The sequence below is a fragment of the Macaca thibetana genome, chromosome X (assembly GCF_024542745.1).
Source record: "Macaca thibetana thibetana isolate TM-01 chromosome X, ASM2454274v1, whole genome shotgun sequence".
Taxonomy (NCBI): Eukaryota; Metazoa; Chordata; class Mammalia; order Primates; family Cercopithecidae; genus Macaca; species Macaca thibetana.
Window position 1 is genome coordinate 48,098,936 of NC_065598.1, and position 27,158 is coordinate 48,126,093.

At 43.5% G+C, this 27,158-nt stretch overlaps 1 protein-coding gene and 1 pseudogene across 1 annotated transcript; one reads left to right on the forward strand and one right to left on the reverse strand.

Annotated features, from left to right (window-relative positions):
- The first annotated feature begins 3,527 nt into the window (after nt 1–3,527).
- Nucleotides 3,528–19,326, forward strand: LOC126945642 (protein SSX3). Its single transcript, XM_050775737.1, has 7 exons — nt 3,528–3,610; nt 4,047–4,161; nt 4,711–4,806; nt 6,655–6,704; nt 8,670–8,805; nt 17,860–17,964; nt 18,740–19,326. The coding sequence occupies exons 1-6, from the start codon at nt 3,542–3,544 to the stop codon at nt 17,958–17,960; spliced, it is 567 nt and encodes a 188-aa protein (XP_050631694.1). The 5' UTR covers nt 3,528–3,541; the 3' UTR covers nt 17,961–17,964; nt 18,740–19,326.
- Nucleotides 19,327–23,702: 4,376 nt separating this feature from the next.
- Nucleotides 23,703–25,721, reverse strand: LOC126945593 (ornithine aminotransferase, mitochondrial-like; annotated as a pseudogene).
- Nucleotides 25,722–27,158: the final 1,437 nt, after the last annotated feature.

A 27,158-nucleotide genomic window follows, 5' to 3' on the forward strand; every position in this document is an offset into this window, starting at 1 on the left:
GGGACTGGGTGCCGTGGAGCAGGGGGCGGTGCCTGTCGGGGAAGTTCGGGCAGGGTGGGAGCCCACTGGGGGCGGGGCTCAGGCATGGAGGTTTGCAGGTCCTGAGCCCTACCCTGCCGGGAGGCAGCTAAAGCCCAGTGACAATTCGAGTCAGCTCAGGTGGGCAGGCAGTGCTGGAGGACCTGGTGGACCCTCTGCAGCTGCTGGCCTGGGTCCTAAGCCCTTCACTGCCCAGGGGCGGCCACTCAGAGTGCAGAGCCCACCCAGCCTGCGCCCACCCGGAACTCACACTGGCCCGTGAGCACCGCACGCAGCCCCCGTTCCCTGCCACGCCTCTCCCTCCACACCTCCCAACAGGCAGAGGGAGCCAGCTCCGGCCTCGGCCAGCCCAGAGAGGGGCTCCTACAGTGCATCCAAGTGCTGAAGGGTTCCTCAAGCACAGCCAGAGCGGACACCGAGGCTGAGGAGGTACCGACAGCGAGCGAGGGCTGCTAGCACGTTGTCAACTCTCACGGAGATCGAGACCATCCTGACTAACACGGTGAAATCCCATCTCTACTAAAACAAATACAAAAAATTTAGCCAGGCGTGGTGGCTGGCACCTGTAATCCCAGTTACTCGGGAGGCTGAGGCAGGAGAATGGCGTGAACCCGGGAGGCGGAGCTTGCAGTGAGCCGAGATGCGCCACTGCACTCCAGCCTGAGCGACAGAGCGAGACTCTGTCTCAAAAAAAAAAGAGAAAATTAGTGGGGTCAGGGTGGTGTGAGCCTGTAGTCCCGAGGCTGAGGCAGGAGGATTACTTGAGCCCAGGAGGTCAAGGCCAGCCTGGCCAACATTGCGGAACTCCATTTCTACTAGCAAAAACAACAACAACAACAAAAATAGCATGGGCCGGGTGGCTCAGGCCTGTAGTTCCAAGACTGAGGTGGGAGGATTGCTTGAGCCCAGGAGGTCGATACCAGCCTGACCAACATAGCGAAAGCCTGTCTCTCCTAAATAAAATAAAATAAAATAAAATAAAAATAAAAGCATTAAAAAATTAAAAATTATCAGGGCAAAATGGCACACCTGTACTCCTGAGGCCACGGTGAGGTTGAGCCACACTTGAGCCCAGGAGGTTGAGGCCAGCCTGAACAACATAGTGAAACCTGGTTTCTACTAAAAAAAAAAAAAAAAAAAAAAAAAAAAAAAAAAAAAAATAGCGTGGGCAGAGTGGTGCAAGCCTGTAGTCCCGAGGCTGAGGCAGGAGGATCCCTTCAGCCCAGGAGTTTGACGCCATCCTGGTCAACATAGCGAAACACGTTTCTTTAAAAAAAAAAAAAAAGCACAGGCAGGGTGGTGCATGCCTGTACTCCCAAGGCCGAGATGGAGGATCACTTGAGCCAGGAGGTCGAGACCAGCCTGGCCAACATAGCGAAAATGTCTCTACTGAAAAATCAAAAAATAAAAAATATTAGTGGGGGTGGGATGGTTCACACCTGTAGTCCCGAGAACGAGGCAGGAGGATTGGCCAAGGTAGATGTAACCAACACCACAATCACGTCCCATAAGTAAATACATTTTCCTCTCTCCAGGGCTACAGCTAAAGGATGGTAATTGTGCGCACCACATTTAGATTCCCTTTCAAAAATGTAATCAGAGGTTGGAGGGCCTTGGACTGTTTTGTTGTTGTTGTTGTTGTTGTTGTTGCAACAGATATAGAAGCCACTTAAGAATGAACGCCGTGACTAAGTAAAGCAAAGCTCTGCAAATGTGCTAGTTTGGAAAACATTGTGTCTTTCAAGTAGAAAAATCACAGATGACTATTTTTTTCTTCCCACAGTTCAGACTAGAATACAGATGTTTAACCCAAGATCCAGGGATGGTCCTCAGAGAGATCAAAATCTCCTGACGGTGCCTGACGACCACCCACTTTACCGTACAAAGTGTGGCTGGAGAAGGAAACAATATTCAGCAATATCACTGCCCACAGATGATGCACCAATCAGGGCAGTTAGTGAACTCCACCTGGCCAATCAGAAGTCAGAACAATAGGGAGAACAAGCGAGGCCGATGTGGCTTGTATCAGTCCAGGCTCCAGGGACAGAACCTTCTCAAAGTGGGGGTGGAGACTCTGATTTTCCCGCCTAAAGCGTTCCCTGGGATTGCTCTGACTTTCTCTCCCTTTCCATTCTTCCACACTCAGAGTAAGCATGCGCTGATTTTCTCTTTCCACTCTTCCTACTCCTCCCCTCCTCTGTGGTGCATTTGTTATCTAGTTTTAATAAGGAGTGCATATGAGGCAGGCCACCATCTCAAATCCTTCCTGTCAGTTTCTAACTTTTTCAGGTTTGGGATTTTTCCTAGGAACTCTATAGTAACTTAAGAAATTTGGGCTGGGCACAGTGGCTCACGTTTGTAATCCCTGCACTTCTGGAGGCCACAGCTGGTGGATCACTTGAACCCACCAGGCGGAGGTTGCAGTGAGCCATCATCATGTCACTGCACACCCGCCTGGGCAACAGAGTGAGACCCTGTACAAAAAAAAAAAAAATGAAAAAACTCACTAAAATATTTCCTCCTGGGTTCAAGCGATCCTCTCACCTAGGCCTTGGGACTACAGGTGCACACCACCCAGCTTATGCTCTTTTTTTTTTTTTTTTTTTTTTTTTTTTTTGGTTTTTTAGTACAGATGGTTTCGTTATGTTGGCCAGGCTGGTCTGAACCTCCTGGGCTCAAGCGATCCACCCACCTTGACCTCCCAAAGTGCTGGGATGGTACAGGCCTGTGCCACTACCCCCAGCTAATTTTTTGTATTTTTTGTAGACACGGGGGTTTCGCTGTGTGTCCCAGCCTGGTCTCGACCTCCTAGGCTCAAGTGATCTGCTTGACTCGGCCTCCAAAACTGCTGGGATTGCAGGAGTGAGCCACCGCGCCTGGCTGATTGCTGCATCTTGAAATGCCCCACATTCTCTCTAAGTGACGGCGGGCTCTTGTGGTCTCAGAAATTCAGGCTCTCTTCCTTCTGATAATTTACAGATCACCCAGTAATAGCCTCTAAACACGTTCATTGTAGTGATGCTCATTTCTCTTCAACAGAACAGAACCCTCCATCCCTCTGCCTGATCAGATCCATCACCAGAGAGACCATGTTATCTCTGGGACTCACTTCCCTTCCTTTATTTATTGAGTGGGGGTGTCAGAATGTCCCCACTGAATTACATAGTCACATTCCTGCCTCCCCAACAAGGGTCTGTGTATCTTTCAGGGTAAGACTAGCCCCAGGGAAACTACTAACAACATTAGCCAATCCCCTCCCAAAGACTCAAGGCTGCTTTGCCCATAGGAAACCTGTCATCCTCAGTCGATATTTCTCCCACAGACCCCTGGCTCCCTGTTTTCATCTGACTTCTCCCCAAGTCCTCACTCAGGGACAGATAAGCCCCGGATGGAGAAATGCAGCACCTGATTCCAGGTGACTGACTGGCAGGGTTTCACCAAAGGTCCTGCAGCTGGAAAGACTCAGACTGTTTCTCTTACAGGTCAGACTGGTCCCGGTACCATGAATGGAGACGACGCCTTTGCAAGGAGACCTAGGGTTGGGGCTCAAATACCAGAGAAGATACAAAAGGTGAGGTGACCTGGAGGGGGCAGAGTAGTGGCCCAGGGGACAGTGTGGGGTGACTAGGTTTCTGAGGAGGGGAGGACAGAGGTACTGGAGACAAGGAGCAGGGTCTCGGGGGAGATCTGGACCCTTGGGAGCCTCCCACTCTCACTCTGTCATCACCTAGCATCCCTGGAGACAAGTCTGTGACCGTGCACTACATTTGGTGACTCTCACTCCATTCAGGAAGGTGGGAAGAGAGCCAGCCAGCAGTGTTAAAGCCCTACTGTGTGGCAGGGGAGAAGCTAGGGTAGGTCCCCGCTGTTGTCTCAGTTAGCCATGGCATCAACCAGGACGGATTATCATCCCCACTTCCCAGATCCAGCACACAGGAAGCGGCTCCAGCTGAATGGCAGACATGCCTAGCTGAGTCACCACCAGAATTTCTTTTTTTTTTTTCTAGGCCTTCGATGATATTGCCAAATACTTCTCTAAGAAAGAGTGGGAAAGGATGAAAGTCTCAGAGAAAATCGTCTATGTGTATAAGAAGAGAAAGTATGAGGCCATGAGTAAACTAGGTAATAGAAAGTTCTAGGTACAGACAAGTTTGGGGACACATGAGCATCCCTTCTCCTACCTAGGGTACTTCTTAGACTGCAGAAAGTACCCCACATTTTCTTCTACGCAGGGAAAAATCGCAAGGCAGCTTCTGGGTGTTCTGTTCTTCTGGGTGTTCCTGACAGAGCTGAGGGCAGGGATTGGCAACAGTGGAGCTCATACCTGGATCCTGCACGTTTCTCACGCATAGGCGTCTGTTCTGATGAGTCCAAGTGTCTCTGTGGCATCCCAGGCCCCCCCATACCCTCCTTTACACACACACACCCTACTTTCTCTCGGCTTGTCTCTCTCTCTCCCTCTTTTTTTTTTTTTTTTTTTTTGAGTCTGAGTCTCACTCTGTCACCCAGCCTAGAGTGCAGTAGTGCAATCATAGCTCATTGCAGCCTCAAACGCCTGTCCTCAACCAATCCTCCAGCCTGAGCCTCCCTAAGTGCTGGTACTACAGACATGAGCCACTATGCCAGTCCTAAGCTTGTCTCTTAAGGAATAAACATTTTGCTTCTTTCTAGGTTTCAAGGTCACCCTCCCACCTTTCATGCGTAATAAACGGGCCACAGACTTCCAGGGGAATGATTCTGATAATGACCCTAACCATGGGAATCAGGGTGAGTAGATGGAAAGGGGCTGGAAAGGGTCTCCTGAAGCCCAACTGCTTTTCAGTTCAGCTACCTGGGAAAGATCCTCAGGCATTTGTTCCCTCATACACATCAGGGCTGAGTGAAAAAAAAAAAAATTGCATGCAGAAAGTTAACTACAGAGGCCATTCATATAAAATTTTAAAACATGCAAAACAAGAATATATTTTTTTATGGATAAGTAAATGGTAAATGTATACAAACATGAATGTGAATAAAAAGTCATCAAATTAAGGTGACTGGCTGTAAGTGGAGGAGGGAGGGCAGGGTTTGGTGAGTGCTGCACAGACAACTTCAGCCATGACTTGTTGATAGTGTGTTTTGTTTGTTTTTGTTTTTGAGATGGAGTTTCGCTCTTGTCACCCAGGCTGGAGTGCAATAAGGCAATCTCAGCTCACTGCAACTTTCATCTCCTGGGTTCAAGTGACTCTCCTGCCTCAGCCTCCTGAGTAGCTTGGGTTACAGGCACCCGCCCCCACACCCAGCTAATTTTTGTATTTTTGGTAGAGACGGGGTTTCACCATGTTGGCCAGGCTGGTCTCAAACTTCCTGACCTCAGGTGATTCACCTGCCTCAGCCTCCCAAAGTAGTGGGATTATCAGTGTGAGCTACCATGCCCAGCCTGTTTGTAGTATTTCTAATATTCTGAATAAATAAATAAGACATAGCATAGCTGTGGGGTAATGTTGAGACCTGACTGGACTCAGTATTATTCCCCATAATTTTCTGTGTGTTTGAAATATTTCTTTTTTAAAGGACATGTTGCTCTTCCTAAGCACTGTTATTGAATCAAAAGACAGTTAAGAAAATGTTACAAGTTAAAAAAAAAAAAAAGAAAGAAAGAAACTATTAAAACTGTGAATCTGCCAAAAACTTCCAGAGTTTGTTTCATTAACAGTATGTAGGTATTGGATAAGTTTCTTAGGAGTGAGAGTGATGAACACACTATGTAATAAATATCGCTGTTTTTCTGTATTTTATCAAAACCAAATAGTCTTCTCATTCCCAAACAACCCCGATTCTCCCTGATGAGCTCAGAAGTGAGTTTGAAAGAGTGATCCCTCATCCAACACACAGAGAGCTTTCCCACTTGTCAGTGAGCAGAGATAACATAGGGTGAAAAAAGACAAGTTCTTGCCTAGAGATCTTTGTGCATTTCAGGAATATAAAGGGGACATATGTGTTTACTTGCTCTTCTGCTCTAACAAAACAATTATAAGACAAGGTTAGAAAGTCCAAACTGTCTCCAATAGACCTATTACTCCCCAACAAACAGGCCAGATTCTACCATCTCCCACAATCACTATAAGAGATCTGAAAATTCAGTGCTTGAGTATCTGCCAAGTTTTTGACATTAAAGGAGTGTCTTTATACTGAAAATATTTCAGAGACACTGGAATAAATCATCCATGGGTTCATCACACATTTAACAGCTTAATTGACATACCATAAGATTCACCCATTTCAAGTGTACGGTGATTTTTAGTTGTTGCGCATCTTGAGTGGATACGGTTCAGATTCCTAACCATTCAATTTAATTATTTGGGAAAAGGTAAAAGATATGTAATGAAATAAGATGAGACTGTGACGGGGTTTAAGCCCCATTTGATAAACCATGAGATGGAAAATTCTGAATTGATGCCACAGATAAATGCACCAACCATTACTGAACATAATTCAGAAGCAAATCTCAAATAACTCCTCAACAGTGAGAGGATGGAAAACCCTCTGCTGCAGAATGCCCTCATGCGACAGAAGTCTCTCTAGAGTTTGGAAATCTTTATCAACAAAGAAAAATTCTGATGTATTCTCTTTCAGTTGAACATCCTCAGATGACTTCCGGCAGGCTCCAGGGAATCTTCCCGAAGGTGAGTATCTCTCAAATCTAAAGGACCAGAGAACCTTTGTCCCTCCACGGATGCGAACACTGGTAAGAGTGGGAGAATATCAAAAATGCCCTCACTGCCTCCTTCTCCCCATGTCTATCACAACAACTGATGTAGCATCGATGGCTTGATGATACTAAGAGTTGTGATTCTTAATACTTCTTTTGTTTTCATAGTGATGCCAGATACTATTTTAAGCAGTTCACATGGATTCATTTATTTAATCCTTAAGAAGACCTCTATGACGTTTCTATTATTATCTCCAAATAATAACGAGTCACACACTTCAGTTTTCATCCATATAAAAGCCATGTGACTTGGCGCAAATCTTCTAAGTCCTCTCAGCTCCAGATTGCTGGTCCATGAAATGGAAGTAAAGAATGATAGTTCATGTTATAGATCCTAGTTATCAGCAACATAATAATAAAATGAGGCTATCGGAGTACAGAGATGTTAAAGAATGTTTCTGAGGCACAGTGGCAGTGGTACTCTAATCCAGAGCTCCAAGCCATTTAAAGCTCATTCACGTTTGCATTTGTTTATGAAGTTCAGATGTTGCTCACTAGGGCTTTACCCCATAAAGCCTGCTGGTGCTTCCATTGAGACACCCACTCTCGCAACAGGAAGGACCAGCTGATCTCTGCTCTGTTACTGGGGCCACTCGAATGGCTTAGGAATCCCTTTGACTATTGGCCCCTCCCTACTGTGAGCTCCTTGAGGTCTTTGTCTGCCCCTGGGGCATCTGCAAAGCCTCGGTCCCAGCCCAGGGGATCCTTGTAGGCCCCTGAATGAATGACCCTACAAGTGCTGGTTCAACGTCTGGTTTAGAGGGTAAAGGGATCTGGGAGTTGGGTTGCCAGTGTGGAGACTGAATTCAAAGAAGCATCATGAAAGGTATTAATTATTATTATTACTACATTTAAACAGTGTTTACAAGCTCAGAAAGGGCTTTCCCTTAGCCTGTTTTACATGTATTGTTCACTATTTCATAAGTGAGGAAGCTGAATAAAAAGTAGCTTAAGGGCTGGGTGCGGTGGCTCACTACTGTAATCCCAACACTTTGGGAGGACAAGGCGGGTGGATCACGAGGTGAAGAGATCAAGACCATCCTGCCCAACATGGTGAAACCTCATCTCTACTAAAAATACAAAACTTAGCGGGACGTGGTAGCGACTGCTTGTAGTCCCAGCTATTCTGGAGGCTGAGGCAGGATAATCGCCAGAACGTGGGAGTCGGATGTTGCAGTGAGCCAAGATCGTGCCACTGCACTCCAGCCTGGTGACAGAGCGAGACTCGGTGTCAAAAAGAAAAAAAAAAAAAAGTAGCTTAAGATTGTTGGTCAGTGACACATCCCAATGCAACCAGAATTGGTATGGGTACCACCTCACTTAATTTCACATTCAATGTTGGTGCCTCTGTGGGGTGGTATGCCATATCTGGTACTGCTTTCTTTGCTGCCTAGATTAATTTCAGCAAACCATTTCTTTCCCTCTCCCTTTCCTGTATTCATCTCCCCACACCATCTTTACCAGCAGTGTTTTGTCCCTCTCTATGTTTTCACATTTACTCTCCCAGTAGCTGTCTACAAGCTTATATGGGATCTCTTGTATTTTATAGAAGCTCTTCCTTTTGTAGACCTTTTGAATTCTTAGAATGCTATTCTCCAAATCTTCTGTATACCAAACTCTCAATTACATGGTGATTTTTGCTGTTTGCAAGAATGTCAGTCTTAAAAGAATGTGAAGATAAGCATTCTATCCCTGGAAAGCCCATTCATTTAGGCCATTCCTTCCCCTTCTCAGATTTCTCCTAATTTAGGCCTGTGTAACTCTCCCAGCGTTTTTGAGAACATTAATTAAGGTAATGCATGTGAAGACGCTTTGTAAGCTCTAAAGCGCTATAGAAATGTCACTGATACTGTTTATCTGTGACCTTCACATTATAAAGATCATGCCCGAGAAGCCAGCAGAGGAAGGAAATGATTCAAAGGGAATCCCAGAAGCATCTGGCTCTCAAAATGATGTGAAGCAGCTGTGCCCCCCGGGAAAACCAAGTACCTCTGAGAAGATTAACAAGAGATCTGGTAAGAGGAAACAATTCGGGAACAACCCCTCTGGCTTCCCTGGCTATGTTCAGGTGTGGGGACTGGGTGTGTGGACTGGGTGTGTGGCATGGACCACAGACAAGCCTGGGTCCAGGCTGGGCTGAGGAGCTCACCCAGCTCCAGATGAGATGTTAGACTTGACTTCCAGAAACACAGAGTGGAGTTGGCATCTGTATTAAAAAACCACATGACAAAGGAGAGGTTCCTAGATGGCCAAGTAGGAACAGCCCTAGTCTAAAGCTCCCAGTGTGAGCAATGCGTTTCTGCATTTCCAGCTGAGGTACCAGGTTCATCTCACTGGGACTGGTTGGACCATGGGTGCAGTCAACGAAGTGTGAGCCGAAGCAGGGTGGGGCATTACCTCACCTAGGAAGCTCAAGGGGTTGGGGAATTCCCTTTCCTAGCCAAGGGAGGCTGTGACAGACGGTAGCTGGAAAATCTGGACACTCCCACCCTAATACTGTGCTTTTCCAACAGTCTTAGCAAACAGCACACCAAGAGATTATATCCTGCGCCTGGCTCAGAGGATCCCACATCCAAGGAGCCTCACTCACTGCTAGCACAGCAGTCTGAGATTGAACTGCAAGGTGGCAGCGAGGCTGGGGGAGGGGCGTCTGCCATTGCTGAGGCTTGAGTAGGTAAACAAAGCGGCCAGGAATCTCAAACTGGGTAGAGCCCACCCCAGCTCAAGGAGGCCTGCCTGCCTCTATAGACTCCACCTCTGGGGGTAGGACATAGCTGAACAAAAGGCAGCAGAAACTTCTGCAGACTTAAAAGTCCCTGTCTGACAGCTTTGAAGAGAGTAGTGGTTCTCCTAGCACAGAGTTTGAGATGGGAGAATGGTAAGACTGCCTCCTCAAATGGGACCCTGATCCCCAAGTAGCCCAACTGGGAGACACCTCCCAGTAAGGGCTGACTGACACCTCATACAGCCGGGTGCCCCTCTGAGACGAAGCTTCCAGAGGAAGGATCGGGCAGCAACATTTGCTGTTCTGCAATATTTGCTGTTCTGCAGCCTCCACTGGTGATACCCAGGCAAACAGGGTCTGGAGTGGACCTCCAGCAAACTCCAACAGACCTACAACTGAGGGTCCTGACTGTTAGAAGGAAAAATAAACAGAAAGGACAACCACACCAAAACCCCATCTGTATGTCACCATCAGCAAAGACCAAAGGTAGATAAAACCACAAAGATGGGGAGAAACCAGAGCAGAAAAGCTGAAAATTCTAAAAATCAGAGTGCCTCTTCTCCTCCAAAGGAACACAGTTTCTCGCCAGCAATGGAATAAAGCTGGATGGAGAATGACAAGTTGAGAGAAGAAGGCTTCAGATGATCAGTAATAACAGACTTCTCCAAGCTAAAGGAGGATGTTTGAACCCATTGCCAAGAAACTAAAAATCTTGAAAAAAGGTTAGACGAATGGCTAACTAGAATAAACAGCATAGAGAAGACCTTAAATGACCTGATAGAGCTGAAAACCATGGCACGAGAACTACGTGATGCATGCACAAGCTTCAGTGGCCAATTCGATCAAGTGGAAGAAAGGGTATCAGTGATTGAAGATCAAATAAATGAAATGAAACAAGAAGAGAAGTTTAGAGGAAAAAAAGAGTAAAAAGAAACAAACAAAGCCTCCAAGAAATATGGGACTATGTGAAAAGACCACATCTACGTCTGATTGGTCTACCTGAAAGTGATGGGGAGAATGGAACCAAGGTGGAAAACACTCTGCAGGATATTATCCAGGAGAACTTCCCCAACCTAGCAAGGCAGGCCAACATTCAAATTCAGGAAATACAGAGAATGCCACTAAGATACTCCTTGAGAAGAGCAACTCCAAGACACATAATTGTCATATTCACCAAAGTTGAAATGAAGGAAAAAATGTTAAGGGCAGCCAGAGAGAAAGGTCGGGTTACCCACAAAGGGAAGCCCATCAGACTAACAGCAGATCTCTCGGCAGAAACTCTACAAGCCAGAAGAGACTGAGGGCCAATATTCAACATTCTTAAAGAAAAGAATTTTCAACCCAGAATTTCATATCCAGCCAAACTAAGCTTCATAAGTGAAGGAGAAATAAAATCCTTTACAGACAAACAAATTCTGAGAGATTTTTTCACCACCAGTCCTGCCTTACAAGAGCTCCTGAAGGAAGCACTAAACATGGAAAGCCACTGCAAAAACATCCCAAATTGCAAAGACCATCAATGCTAGAAAGAAACTACATCAACCAAAGAGCAAAATAACCTGCTAACATCATAATGACAGGATCAAATTCACACATAACAATATTAACCTTAAAGGTAAATGGGCTAAATGCTCCAATTAAAAGACACAGACTGGCAGATTGGATTAAGAGTCAAGACCCATCAGTGTGATGTATTCAGGAGACCTATCTCATGTGCAGAGACACACATAGGCTCAAAATAAAGGGATGGAGGAAGATCTACTAAGCAAATGGAAAACAAAAAAAAAAAGCAGGGGTTGCATCCTAGTCTTTGATAAAACAGACTTTAAACTAACAAAGATCAAAAGAGACAAAGAAGGCCATTACGTAATGGTACAAGGGTCAATTCAACAAGAAGAGCTAACTATCCTAAATATATATGGACCCAATATAGGAGCACCCAGATTCATAAAGCAAGTCCTTAGAGACCTACAAAGAGACTTAGAATCCCACACAATAATAATGGGAGACTTTAACACCCCACTGTCAACATTAGACAGATCAACGAGACAGAAAGTTAACAAGGATATCCAGGAATTGAACTCAACTCTGCACCAAGGGGACCTAATAGACATCTACAGAACTCTCCACCACAAATCAGCAGAATATACATTCTTCTCAGCACCACATCAAACTTATTCCAAAATTGATCACATAGTTGGAAGTAAAGCACTCCTCAGCAAATGTAAAAGAACAGAAATTATAACAAACTGTCTCTCAGACCACGCCGCAATCAAACTAGAACTCAGGATTAAGAAATGCACTCAAAATCGCTCAACTACATGGAAACTGAACAACCTGCTCCTGAATGACTACTGGGTACATAACGAAATGAAGGCAGAAATAAAGATGTTCTTTGAAACCAATGAGAACAAAGACACAATATACCAGAATCTCTGAGACACATTTAAACCAGTATGTAGAGGGAAATTTATAGCACTAAATGCCCACAAGAGAAAGCAGGAAGGATCTAAAATCGACACCCTAACATCACAATTAAAAGAACTAGAGAAGCAAGAGCAAACACATTCAAAAGCTACCAGAAGGCAAGAAATAACGAAGATCAGAGCAGAACTGAAGGAGATGGAGACACAAAAAACCCTTCAAAAAATCAATGAATCCAGGAGCTGGTTTTTTGAAAAGATCAACAAAATTGATAGACTGCTAGCAGGACTAATAAAGAAGAAAAGAGAGAATAATCAAATAGACGCAATAAAAAATGATAAAGGGGATATCACCACCAATCCCACAGAAATACAAACTACCATCAGAGAATACTATAAACACCTCTATGCAAATAAATTAGAAAATCTAGAAGAAATGGATAAATTCCTGGACCATACACCCTCCCAAGACTAAACCGAATACTATAAACACCTCTATGCAAATAAACTAGAAAATCTAGAAGAAATGGATAAATTCCTGGACACATACACCCTCCCAAGACTAAACCGAATACTATAAACACCTCTATGCAAATAAACTAGAAAATCTAGAAGAAATGGATAAATTCCTGGACACATACACCCTCCCAAGACTAAACCAGGAAGAAGTTGAATCCCTGAATAGACCAATAACAGGCCCTGAAATTGAGGCAATAATTAATAGCCTAGCAACCAAAAAAAGTCCAGGACCACACGGATTCACAGCCGAATTCTACCAGAGGTACAAAGAGGAACTGGTACCATTCCTTCTGAAACTATTCCAAACAATAGAAAAAGAGGGAATCCTCCCTAATTGATTTTATCAGGCCAGCATCGTCCTGATACCAAAACCTGGCAGAGACACAACAAAAAAAGAGAATTTTAGAGCAATAGCCCTGTTGAACATCGATGCAAAAATCCTCAATAAAATACTGGCAAACTGAATCCAGCAGCACATCAAAAAGCTTATCCACTACAATCTAGTTGGCTTCATCCCTGGGATGCAAGGCTAGTTCAACATACACAAATCAATAAATGTAATCCATCATATAAACAGAGCCAAAGACAAAACCCACGTGATTATCTCAATAGATGCAGAAAAGGCTTTCAAAAAAATTCAGCCTTTCATGCTAAAAACTCTCAATAAACTAGGTATTGATGAGATGTATCTCAAAATAATAAGAGCTATTTATGACAAACCCACAGCCAATATCATACTGAATGGGCAAAAACTGGAAGCATTCCCTTTGAAAACTGGCACAAGACACAGATGCCCTCTCTAACCACTCCTATTCAACATAGTGTTAGAAGTTCTGGCCAGGACAATCAGGCAAGAGAAAGAAATAAAGGGCATTCAATTAGGAAAAGAGGAAGTTAAATTGTCCCTGTTTGCAGATGACATGATTGTATATTTAGAAAATCCCATCGTCTCAGCCCAAAATCTCCTTAAGCTGGTAAGCAACTTTAGCAAAGTCTCAGGATACAAAATCAATGTGCAAATATCACAACCATTCCTATACACCAATAACAGAAAAACAGAGAGCCAAATCATGAATGAACTCTCATTCACAATTGCTACTAAGATAATAAAATACCTAGGAATCCAACTAACAAGGGATGTGAAGGACCTCTTCAAGGAGAGCTACAAAATACTGTTCAACGAAATAAAAGAGGACACAAACAAATGGAAGAATATTCCATGCCCATGGATAGGAAGAATCAGTATCATGAAAATAGCCATACTGCCCAAGGTAATTTGTAGATTCAATGCCATCCCCATCAAGCTACCAATGACTTTCTTCACAGAATTGGAAAAAAATACTTTAAAGTTCACATGGAACCAAAAAAGAGCCCACATTGCCAAGACAATCCCAAGCAAAAAGAACAAAGCTGGAGGCATCACGCTACCTGACTTCAAACTATACTACAAGACTACAGTAAACAAAACAGTATGGTACTCATACCAAAACAGAGATATAGACCAATGGGACAGAACAGAGCCCTCAGAAATAATACCACACATCTACAACCATCTGATCTTTGACAAACCTGGCAAAAACAAGAAAAGGGGAAAGGATTCCCTATTTAATAAATGGTTCTGGGAAAACTGGCTAGTCATATGTAGAAAGCTGAAACTGGATCTCTTCCTTATACCTTATACAAAAATTAATTCAACGGCTGGGCGTGGTGGCTCAAGCCTGTAATCCCAGCACTTTGGGAGGCCGAGACGGGTGGATCACAAGGTCAGGAGATCGAGACCATCCTGGCTAACACGGTGAAACCCCGTCTCTACTAAAAAATACAAAAACCTAGCCGGGCGAGGTGGCGGGCGTCTGTAGTCCCAGCTACTCGGGAGGCTGAGGCAGGAGAATGGTGTGAACCCGGGAGGCGGAGCTTGCAGTGAGCTGAGATCCGGCCACTGCACTCCAGTCTGGGCGACAAAGCGAGACTCTGTCTCAACAACAAAAAAAAAAAAATTAATTCAAGATAGATTAAATACTTAAATGTTAGACCTAAAACCATAAAAATCCTAGAAGAAAACCTAGGCAATACCATTCAGGACATAGGCATGGGGAAGGATTTCATGACTAAAACAACAAAAGCAGTGGCAACAAAAGCCAAAATAGATAAATGGGATCTAATTAAACTAAAGAGCTTCTGCACAGCAAAAAGAAACTGCCATCAGAGTGAACAGGCAACCTATAGAATGGGAGAAAAATTTTGCAATCTACCCATCTGACAAAGGGCTCATATCCAGAATCTACAAAGAATGTAAACAAATTTACAAGAGAAAATCAACCCCATCAAAAAGTGGGCAAAGGATATGAACAGACACTTCTCAAAAGAAGACATTTATGCAGCCAACAGACACATGAAAAAATGCTCATCATCACTGGCCATCAGAGAAATGCAAATCAAAACCACAATGAGATACCATCTCACACCAGTTAGAATGGCAATCATTAAAAAGTCAGGAAACAACAGGTGCTGGAGAGGATGTGGAGAAATAGGAACACTTTTACACTGTTGGTGGGACTGTAAACTAGTTCAACCATTGTGGAAGACAGTATGGAGATTCCTCAAGGATCTAGAACTAGAAATGCCATTTGACCCAGCCATCCCATCACTGAGTATATACCCAAAGGATTATAAATCATGCTACTATAAAGACCATGCACACGTATGTTTATTGCAGCACTATTCACAATAGCAAAGACTTGGAACCAACCCAAATGTCCATCAATGACAGACTGGATTAAGAAAATGTGGCACATATACACCATGGAATACTATGCAGCCATAAAAAGGATAAGTTCATGTCCCTTGTAGGGACATGGATGAAGCTGGAAACCATCATTCTGAGCAAACTATCACAAGGACAGAAAACCAAACACCACATGTTCTCACTCATAGGTGGGAATTGAACAATGAGAACACTTGGGCACAGGGTGGGGAACATCGCACACTGGTGCCTGTCATGGGATGGGGGGCTGGGGGAAGGATAGCATTAGGAGATACACCTAATGTAAAAGACGAGTTAATGGATGCAGCACACCAACATGGCACGTGTATATATATGTAACAAACTTGCACGTTGTGCACATGTACCCTAGAATTTAAAGTGTAATTTAAAAAAAAAAAAAAAACGAGACTTGGAGCAACTCTTCCAAATTTCTCAGCTCCAGCTCCAGATTCCTAGTCCATAAGATGGAAATACAGAATCATAGTTCATAAATTGTTAGGAGGCATTAAATTTAATCTAGAAGGCCTGATGACATAAAAGGTGCTCAAGCAATTCTATCTGTGATAACCTGGGATCATATCTTACTCAGCTCAATGCCTGATACCCAATATAGGTGTACTTCAGAGATATTGTCGGTTCGGTTCCAGACCACTGCAATAAAGTGAGTCACACACATTGCTTTTTTGGTTTCGCAGTGCATAAAAACATTATGTTTACACTATACTGCAGTCTACTAATTGTGCAATAGCATTATGTCTAAAAATGTACATACCTTAATTTTAAAATAATTCATTGATTAAAAAATGCTAAGAATCTTCTGAGCCTTCAGTGAGTCACACTCTTTTTGCTGGTGGAGGGTCTTGCCTCGGTGTTGATGGCTGCTGGCTGATCAAAGTGGTGGTTGCTGAAGGGTGGAGTGGCTGTGGCAGTTTCTTAAAATAACACAATGAAATTTGCCACATCAATTAGCTCTCCCTTTCTTGAAGGATTTCTCTGTAGTATGTGATGCTATTGGATAGCATTTTGCCCACAGTAGAACTTTCACAGTTGGAGTCAATCCACTCTAGCTATGAAAGTCCTAGATGGCATCTCCTTCCAATAGAAGGCTAGTTTATCTACATTGAAAATCTGTTGTTTAGTGGAGCCACCTCCATCAGTGATCTTAGCTAGATCTTCTGGGTAAGTTGCTGCAGCTTCTCCATCAGGGTTTGCTGCTTCACCTTGCACTTTTATGTTATGGAGACGGCTTCTTTCCTTAAACCTCATGAACCATCCTCTGCTAGCTTTACACGTTTCTCCTGCAGCTTCTTCACCTCTCTCAGCTTTCATAGACTTGAAGAGAGTTCTGGTCTTGCTCTGAATTAGACTTTGGTTTAAGGGAATGTTGTAACTGGTTTCATGTTCTATCCTGACCACTCAAACTTCCTCTATTTCAACAGTAAGGCTGTTTTGCTTTCTTATTCTTCTGTTCACTGGAGTATTAGTATTAGTATTTCCTTCAAGAACTTTTCCTTTGCAGTATATACTATTATTTCCTTCAAGAACGTTTCCTTTGCATTATATACTATAATTTCCTTCAAGAACTTTTCCTTTGCATTCACAGCTTGGCTGTTTGGTACAAGAGGCAGAGCTTTCAGCCTATCTTGGCTTTCAGCATGCCTTCCTCACTAAGCTTAGCCATTTCTAGCTTCTGATTTAAAGTGAGAGACATGCGACTCTTCCTTTCATTGGAACATTTGGCAGCCATTGTAGGGTCGTTAATAATCCTCATTTCAGTGTTGCTGTGTCTCAGAAAATAGGGAGGCCCAAGAAAAGGAGGAGAGATGGGGAACAGCTCATCAGTGGAGCAGTCAGAACACACGCAACATTGGCCGATTAAGTTTGTCATTGTCTATGGGTGCAGTTCCTGGTACCCTCAAAACAATTACACACAAGAGGGTGATTATAGTCAATAATAACTTAATTGTACATTTAAAAAATCTTTAAAAGAGTGTAAACGGATTGTTTGCAACACAAGGATAAATGTTTGAGGGCATGGAGACCCTATTTTCCATGATGTGATTATTACGCATGGCATGCCTGTATCAAAGCATCTCACGTACCCCATAAGTATATACACCTACTGTGTACCCACAAAAATAAAAAACAAAATTATTTTAAAAGACTAAAAAACAACAAAAACAATTGCAGTAATAACATTAATGCTCACTGATGACAGATCACCATAACAGACATAATAATAATGAAAAAGTATAAAATTGGTGAGAATTTCAAAAAAAAATTGCAGTATCTGCGAAACACTATAAAAATGAGGTGCCATAAAACAAGGTATGCCTGTGTGCCCTTAACAAATACGTGCTGAATGAAAGGAGGTATCCATGAACGTTCCTGTGAGTAAAGAGGTTGGGAATTTAAACCTGACAACGAACGGAGCCAGAAGTTAAAACTTTAATGGGCATTTGACCTGTATTGGTGTGGGTCTAAGGTCTCAGCCTCTCTAGCCAGAGAAAGTGAAAAACTGGATAAAGAAGGCCCATGGGCACTTGGGAGCAGGGAGGCATCTCCTGTTTTTGAGAAAACAGAGCCTAACACTCTTCAACCTACCCAACCCTCATCTTCCAACTCTTCTCCATCATAGGACCCAAAAGGGGGAAACATGCCTGGACCCACAGACTGCGTGAGAGAAAGCAGCTGGTGATTTACGAAGAGATCAGCGACCCTGAGGAAGACGACGAGTAACTCCGTAAGTGAACCTTCGGCCCACCCCCCCACATCTTTGTAGATGTGCTATTCTGTTATGGTACCGGTATCCCATCTTATCACTTGTTCCCGAAATCATTCCCTTCTCATAATTTTCTAGGGTACAGCATTGAGGCTGAATGAATAAATTTCCCATGCTCTTTCGCATTTCTTTTTTTTTTTTTTTTTTTTTGAGACAGAGTCTCACTTTGTCGCTCAGGCATGATCTCCGCTCACTGCAAGCTCCACCTCCCGGGTTCACGCTATTCTGCCTCAGCCTCCCCAATAGCTAGGACTACAGCGCCTGCCACCATGTTCGGCTAAATTTTTTTGTATTTTTAGTAGAGACATGGTTTCCCCATATTAGCCAGGATGGTCTCTGTCTCCTGACCTCGTGATCTGCCCACCACGGCTTCCCAAAGTGCTGGGATTACAGGCATAATCCACCGCATCCGGCCGATTTCGCATTCTCTCTTTACTCCCTGGCCTGTACATCCAGGGATGCTCCCTACCCAGGATGCTGTGGATTCCCAAACCCCAGGTCAGCCCTGATACGCGGGCCACACCTTCCTCTAGCCTAGGAATTGATAACCCAGGAGAGGAAGTCACTGTGGCATGTGCAGATGGTTCACTTCAAGGAACCGTGGAAGGCCTGTGTGGGTCCTGAGGTAGGGCAGAATCGGAGTGTGCAGGGTCTGCAGGTCAGGAGGAGTTGAGATTGAGTTATCGCGCAGTGGGAACTCACTGCCACTTACTTTCCTTCTCTCTTCTTGCCTCAGCCTCAGGGATATGACACATGCCCACAATGAGAAGCAGAACGTGGTGACCTTTCACGAACATGGGCATGGCTGTGGACCCCTCGTCATCAGGTGTATAGCAAGTCAAAGCAAGTGTTCACAACAGTGAAAAGTTGAGCATCATTTTTCTTAGTGTGCCAAGAGTTCGATGTTAGCATTTCCGTTGTATTTTCTTGCAGTATGCCATTCTGTTAGATACTAGTGTTTTCATTGATGAGTAAGACATACTTAATGCATATTTCGGTTCGGGTATCCATGCACCTACCTCAGAAAACAAGTATTGTCAGGTATTCTCTCCATAGAACAGAACTACCCTCCTTTCTCCCCAGATGTGACTACTGAGGTCAGGTCTGAGTGTTTAATTTCCGATTTTTTCCTCTGCATTTACACACACACTACACTCGCGCACACACACACACTAAGTACCAGTAGAAGCATCTCCCATCTGCTTTTCTCCAGTGCCATGCGCCCTGGTCAAGCCCCGCTCACTGTTTCCTGTTCAGCATGCATTCCCCTTATCCGATTCCCATGTATCAGTCACTGACAGTTAATAAACATTTGCAAACGTTCCCCAGTTGTTTGCTCCTCTCACTGTTGTACACACAGCTCTGTGCACGTGTGTGAATATTTCTTTAGGAGAGATTCTTAGAAGTGGAATTGCTGCATCAAAGGAGTCATTTATTCAACAAAACACCAATGAGTGCGTCCTCGTGCTGAGCGCTGTTCTAGGTGCTGGAGAGACATCAGGGAACAAGGCAGGCAGATGTTGCTGACCACCATTCTAGAGGAGGATGTTTCCAGTTGCTGGGTGTTTGCTTTTTTCTTCTAGAGACGGGGTCTTGCTCTATCCAGGCTGGAGTGCAGTGGCATGATCATAGCTCAGTGCAGCCTTGAACTGCTGGGCTCAAGCGATCCTCCCTCCTCAGCCTCCAAAGTAGCTGTGACTACAGGCACCCACCACCACACCCCACTAACTTTTTTAGGTTTTGTCAAGAGTCTCGCTATGTTACCCAGGCTGGTCTCGAACTCCTAGGCTCAAGAGATCCTCCCGCCTTGGCCTCCTAAAGAGCTGGGATTACAGGCATGAACCACTGTGCCTGGCCTCCAGTTTTTATTTTGATAGAGACTATACACTTCATTCCTGGAGCAGGATTCTGCAGCAGGTGGTTGGGCATCTTGGCCTTTGCTCTCTGCATGATTTTGGGGTTCAAGGGCTGGGACGGTCTATTTAGAAGTATGTGGGAGGAGACATAGATGAAATCATCATCTGGGGAACGTGGAGGAATGAGGAAGATGGGTGCACGGTAGACCCTGTGATGGACAGGGAATAGAAGAGTCCACTTAGTCTCCATGCAGGGGAGCAACGGTGGGAAAGTCCCCTGGACAGAAGCATGAGACTGCCCATCAAGGGTCTCACCAACCAAGGGCCTGGGTGCTGGGGTGGGGACGATGATTTGGGAATTCGTCAGTTCTTTCTCACAGGTACCACTGCACAGTGCAGAGGGGAAACAGTTGTGGGGAAGGGAAGGGCAGAGGGGAGTCTATTTTTAAATCATTGTGTGCGAATGGAGACCATTAAGACTCACACCTATAATCCCAGCACTTTGGGAGGCCGAGACAGGCAGATCACTTGAGGTCAGGAGCTCAAGACCAATCTGGCCAACATGGAGAAACCATGTCTCAACTAAAAATATAAAAATTAGCTGGGTGTGGTGGCTCACGACTGAAACTCCAGCTATTCAGGAGGCTGAGGCAGGAGAATCGCTTGAACCTCGGAGGCAGAGGTTGCAGTGAGGCGAGATTACCCCACTGCACTCCAGCTTGGGCAACACAAGTGAGACTCCCTCTCAAAAAAATATATATGTAGCTAAGACACTTTTTGAAAAAGAAGAATAAGGTGGGAGGAATGTCTCTACCATATTTCAATATTTCTTATATAGCTACAGGAATCAAGAGTGCGTAGTATTGGGAGAATAGACACATAGATCACTGGAACAAAATAGAGAACCTAGAAATAGCCCCACACTGATTTTTTACAAAGAGACAAAGAGAAGGAAGGATCGTCTGCTTAACAAATGGTGCTAGAGAAGTTGCAGAGCCATAGGCCAATTTTAAAAATGACCTAATCTTCATACCTTTATACAAAAAAAAAAAAAAACTCAAGTGGACCATAGATTTAAATCTAAAATATAAAACTAAAACTAAAACTTTTACAAGAAAACATAGGAGAAACGTCTGAGATCTAGGGCATAGTAAACAGCTCGAAAAGCATAATCCATAAGGAAAAAAAATAAATTAGATTTCATCCAATTTAAAACTTTTGCTCTGCAAGAAACCCTGTTAAAAGGATGAAAAAAAAGGTATGGAATGGGAGAATATGTTTGCAAATCACATATACATCCAGAATGTATAATGAATATGTATAGTACTCTCAAAACTCAATGGTAGGCCATGGCTCACGCTTGTAATCCCAGCACTTTGAAAGGTCGAGGTGGATGGAGGGCAGATTTCTTGAGGGCAGGAGTTTGAGACCAGCCTGAGCAACATGGCAAAAACCCATCTCTACCAAAAATACAAAAATTAGGCATGATGGTTCGTGCCTGTAATCCCAGCTACGTGGGAGGCTGAGGCATGAGAATCGCTTGAACCTGGGAGGCGGAGATTGGAGTGAGCCAAGATCATGCCACTGCACTCCAGCCTGGGTAACAGAGCAAGAGGCTCTCTCAAAAACAAACAAGCAAACAAAAACTCAAAGGTAAAAAACAAATAAATAATCCAATTGGAAAATGATCAAAATATATGAACATATATTTCACTGAAGAGGAAATAAGCAAATAAGCACATGAAAAGATGTTCAACACTAATTTGCATCACTAGATGCAAATTAAGACCATGATGAGGTATCACTACACACTTATTACAACAGCTAAAATTAAAAACATAGTGACAACACGAAATGGTGACAAAGATGCAGAGAAATTGGACATCTTGTAAAATGCTGCTGGGAAGGTAAAATCTTACAGCCACTTTGGAAAACTGTTTAGTAGTTTCTTATAAAACTGAACATGCAATGAGCACACAATTCAACAATGACACTTCAGAGAAATTAAAATTTATGCCCATCCAGAAACTTATACGTAATTGTTCATAGCAGCTTTACTTGTAATAGCCAGAAGCTCAAAATAATCAATATGTCCAACAATAAGGGAATGGTCAAACTGTGGTACATCCATACCATGAATTACTACTCACTAATAAGAATGAACTATTGATACACAAATTTTTTTTTTTTTTTGAGACGGAGTCTCGCTGTGTTGCCCAGGCTGGAGTGCAGTGGCACCATCTCGGCTCACTGCAAGCTCTGCCTCCCGGGTTCACACCATTCTCCTGCCTCAGCCTCCTGAGTAGCTGGGACTACAGGTCCCCGCCACCATGCCCGGCTAATTTTTTGTAGTTTTTAGTAGAGACGGGGTTTCGCCATGTTAGCCAGGATGGTCTCAATCTCTTGATCTTGTGATCCGCCCACCTCAGCCTCCCAAAGTGCTGGGATTACAGGCATGAGTCGCCATGCCCGGCCTTGATACACAAATATTAATGTCTTGGATGAATCTCCAGAGATTATGCTGAGTGAAATAAGCCCCTAAAATGTTATCTACCCAGGAGGCAAAGAGTTGCAGTGAGCTTAGACACTGCACTCCAGCCTGGGCAACCGAGTGAGACTCCGTCTCAACAACAACAACAACAACAACAATGAACTATTGATAAACAAATATCAATATTTTGGATGAATCGCCATGGAATTATGCTGAGTGAAATAAGCCCCTAAAACGTTACATACTGTAAGATTTCATTTGTACAGCATTGTAGAAAAGACAAAATTTTAGAAATGAAAAACAGATTAGTGGTTGCCAGGGATTAGGGATGGTGGATGGGAGGAGAGTGGGTATTACTAAAAATGAGTAGCACAAGGGATAACATTGTGGTGATGAAAATGGTTTGTAACTTTTTTGAGACAGAGTTTTGCTCTGTCTCCCAGGCTGGAGTGCAGTGGCACGATCTCTGCTCACTGCAACCTCTGCCTCTCGGGTTCAAGCGATTCTCCTGTCTCAGCCTCCCATGTAGCTGGGATTACAAGTGCGTGCCACCATGCCTGGCTAATTTTTGCATTTTTAGTAGAGAGGGGATTTCTCCATGTTGGCCAGGCTGGTCTCAAACTCCTGACCTCAAGTGATCTGCCCACCTTGGCCTCCCAAAGTGCTGGAACTACAGGCATGAACCACTGCACCCGGCCATGTACTGTATCCTTTTTTTTTTTTTTTAATATAAGCTTTATTTTAAATTCAAAGAAATGTTAAACTTTTTTTTACAAATTATAATCAAGCACTCAAACAATTTAGGAATTTTAAACACTAATTCTTAACTGAAAATAATGACATCCATAGAATACATCCTGATGTTGGCCAACATGACGTTTACTTAATATTAGTATTTTATGTATGCTTAACCATTCATTCTTCCTAAAATTCAATGATAACAATGATTTGACTTTATAAGGTAAAGCCTTTTATGTAATACACTAGAGATAACTTTTTCAAATACAAAACATTTATACCAGCAAGGAAATTATGAAAACATATATAAAGTATACTGAAGGATGTGATTTAAAGGCTATCTGTATACATAGATGCGTTTCACCTTAGAAAGTACACATGCACATCAAAACACTTTTACTGAGTATAGATGCCATTACATTCTCTTACATTACAAAGCAAACAGCAGGTTCATAAACGTTCTTCTATTATGTATCAACGGAAAAAAATATATATTCCAAAAAACGGTTTTGAAGACACATGGGAGTGGAATGTGCCCGCATTAAGAGCAGAGCTTTTACAAGACCACCTCTCTCCAGCCAGCTCCCAGGGACCACTGAAAACAGCTGTTACCCTCAGAATGACAAGATGGCCTTGTTAATGATTTCACTGTACTCTCAAATCTCATCCTCCTTGACCCCAGCAGAGGTGAAACTTGATGATGTCACCATGGGTTGGCTTGGCCAGAAGTCCATAATCTTGAAGTTGTAGACACACCTTCCAAGCATCACAATCTTTGGTTTCTTTAATAACAATAGCGTTTAATAATTCTTTTCCTCACCAGGCACAGTGACTCACGCCTGTAATCCCAACACTTTGGGAGGCAGAGGCAGGTGGATCACCTGAGGTCAGGAGTTTGAGACCAGCTTGATCAACATGGCAAAATCCCATCTCTACCAAAAATACAAAAATTAGTCAGGCATAGTGGCGCGTGCCTGTAATCCCAGCTACTCAGGAGGCTGAGGCAGGAGAATCATTTGAACCCATGAGGCAGAGGTTATAGTGAGCCGATATCACGCCATTACACTCCATCCTGGGCAACCAGAGTGAACCTCTGACTCAAATAAATAAATAAATAAATAAAATAATTATTTTCCTCTTACGGCAGTTACAACATTAGAAGGTAGCTTCATGGGTTCATTTATCAAGATAATACCCATTTTTTCTGCATTTTCAGCAAGGTTTTCTTCTAAAACCTCAAGGACTGCAATGCCCACTTGGCAGCCTAGTGGATTGCCACCGTATGTGGACCCATATTCCCCTAGCTTAATGGTCAGCATTATGTCATCGTCCCACAGCACCACCGACACAGAGTATCAGCCCCCAGAAAGGGCCCTTCCAAGGAGGACTATGTCAGGTCTGACATCTTCATGATCAACAGCCAGCCATCTACCAGTTCTGGCCAATCCTGACTGTATTTCATCAGCAATATATAGATCTGGTGCCTGGTGCAGAACTCTCGCACTCCCATTAGGTAACCTGGATCTGCAACACACTCGCTTCACCCTGAATTGGTTCTACCATGAACACAGCCACTTTGGGATTCTGAAAAGCACGCTCCAGTGCAGGCAGATCATTGCAGGGAATGACGTCAAATCCCGGCATAAATGGTCCAAAACCATCGTAACTGGTCGGGTCTGTGGAACTAGAGATAGCAGACAATGTCCTACCCCAAAAGTTTCCAGCTGCTAAAACAACCTTTGCTTTGTGTTTCTGAATGTCCTTCACTGTATAGTCCCGCCTATGAGCTAGTTTACAGGCAGTCTCTCCAGCTTCCATTCCTGTATTCATAGGAAGAACTTTGTGGTAGTTGAAAAGTTTAGTAATATACTCCTCATATTCACCAAGTACGTTATTATAGAAAGCTCTAGAGGTTAAGGTCAATTTGTTCCCTTAACTCTTAGCGCATTCACAATCTTGGGGTGACAATGCCCTTGGTTGACAGCACTGTAAGAACTCAGGAAGTCAAAATATTTTCTGCCTTCTATATCCCATAAGTAAATACATTTTCCTCTCTCCAGGGCTACAGGTAAAGGAGGGTAATTGTGTGCACCACACTTAGATTCCCTTTCAAAAATGTAATCAGAAGTTGGAGGTCCTTGGACTGTTTTCTTTGGGGTTTTTTTGTTTGTTTGTTTGGAGACGGAGTTTCGCTCTTGTTGCCCAGGCTGTAGTGCAATGGCGCAATCTCGGCTCACTGCAACCTCTGCCTCCCGGTTTCAAGCAATTCTCCTGCCTCAGCCTCCCAAGTAGCTGGGATTACAGGCATGCACCACAGTACTGGGCTAATTTTGTACTTTTAGTAGAGATGGGGGTTTCTCCATGTTGGCCAGGCTGGTCTCGAACTCCCTACCTCAGGTGATCTGCCCGCCTTGGCCTCCCAAATTGCTGGGATTACAGGCGTGAGCCACTGCGCACAGTCTGGATTGTTTTTTTAGTTGCAACAGATATAGCAGAAGCCACTGAAGAATGAGCTCCACCACTAAGTTCAGCAAACCTCTGCAAAGGTGCTAGTTTGGAAAACATTGTGTCCTTCAAGTAGAAAAACCACAGATCGACTATTTTTTTCTTCCCATGGTTCAGACTAGAATACAGATTTTTAACCCAAGATCCAGGGACGATCTTCAGAGAGTCCAAAATCTGACAGTGCCTGAGGACCACCCGGGACATGCGACATCTACAAAGTGCAGCCATGTTCTGTGTCTTGATTATGGTGTTGGTTACAGGAGTCTACACATGGGATAAAAAGGCATAGGACTATACACACTAGTGTACCAATGTCAATTTCCTGGTTTTTATATTGTACTATAGTATTTTTACACTGCTATAGTATAGAGGAAACTGAGTAAAGGGTATATGGGACATCTCTGTACTATTTTTGCAATTTCCCATAAATCTATATTATTCCCAAGTAAAAAGGGTAAAACATATAATCTTTTTTGACACCTTGTCATCCAGGCTGGAGTGCAGTGGGGCAATTATAGCTCACTGCAGCCTCGAACTCCTGGGATCAAGCAATCCTCCTGCCTCAGCCTCCCAAGTAGCTAGGACTACAGGCACATGCCACCATACCCAGCTATTTTTTTTTTTTAGAGATGGGGTCTTACTATGTTGCCCAAGCTAAAAATACATTTCTTAATGAAAGATCAGGATGAGAAACAAGAGGCTTATGTGAATACCTGCACAATAACCAAATACAACTTCTAGAAGTGAAAATGGTGATTTAAATAATTAATAAACGTATTAAACTGCAGATGAGACACAAATGAAGAAATAATTAGTGAACTAAAATATAGCTCTGAGGAAAACAGACAATTAGAGATAAAGAAACAGAAAATAGGCCGGGCGTGGTGGCTCAAGCCTGTAATCCCAGCACTTTGGGAGGCCGAGGCGGGTGGATCTCCTGAGGTCAGGCGTTCCAGACCAGCCTGACCAACATGGTGAAACCCCATCTCTACTAAAAACACAAAACTTAGCCAGGCATGGTGATGCATTTCTGTAATCCCAGCTACTCAGGAGGCTGAGGCACGAGAATTGCTTGCACCCAGGAAGTGGAGGTTGCAGTGAGCCGAGATTGCGCCATTGCACTCCAGCCTGGACGAGAGTGAAACTCCGTGTCAAAAACAAAAACAAAAAAGAAATGGAAAATATAAAGATATGGAGGATAGAATGAAAAGAGCTCACATATATTGAACACAAATTATAGAAAGGGAGAATAGAAAGATTTATGGAGAACAATGTTCAAAGGGATAATGGCTGAGAATTTTCCAGCTTTGGTAAAAAGCACCAATGCTCCTTATGTGAGCTTACCCAGACCTATTACTTTATTATTTAAGGAATTATTTACTAAAACGCATGTTGCTTTAATGTAGTTTAATTATAATCCAGTGTTCATTAAGATGATGTCATTTGGAAAAATACTGATTGGGAGCATTTGAGGATCATAAATTTGAAGTGGTGCTAAAATACTAGGCTGCAATAGACCATGTGGAGAAAGAAAAAGTAACAAAAATAAAGTTCTAGGCCACAAT

Coding starts and splice junctions, on each gene's coding strand:
- LOC126945642 (XM_050775737.1), top strand. CDS start 3,542: ATGAATGGAGACGACGCCTTTGCAAGGAGACCTAGGGTTGGGGCTCAA. Junction 3,611..4,046: donor TACCAGAGAAGATACAAAAG/GTGAGGTGACCT, acceptor TTTTTTTTCTAG/GCCTTCGATGATATTGCCAA. Junction 4,162..4,710: donor TGAGGCCATGAGTAAACTAG/GTAATAGAAAGT, acceptor GCTTCTTTCTAG/GTTTCAAGGTCACCCTCCCA.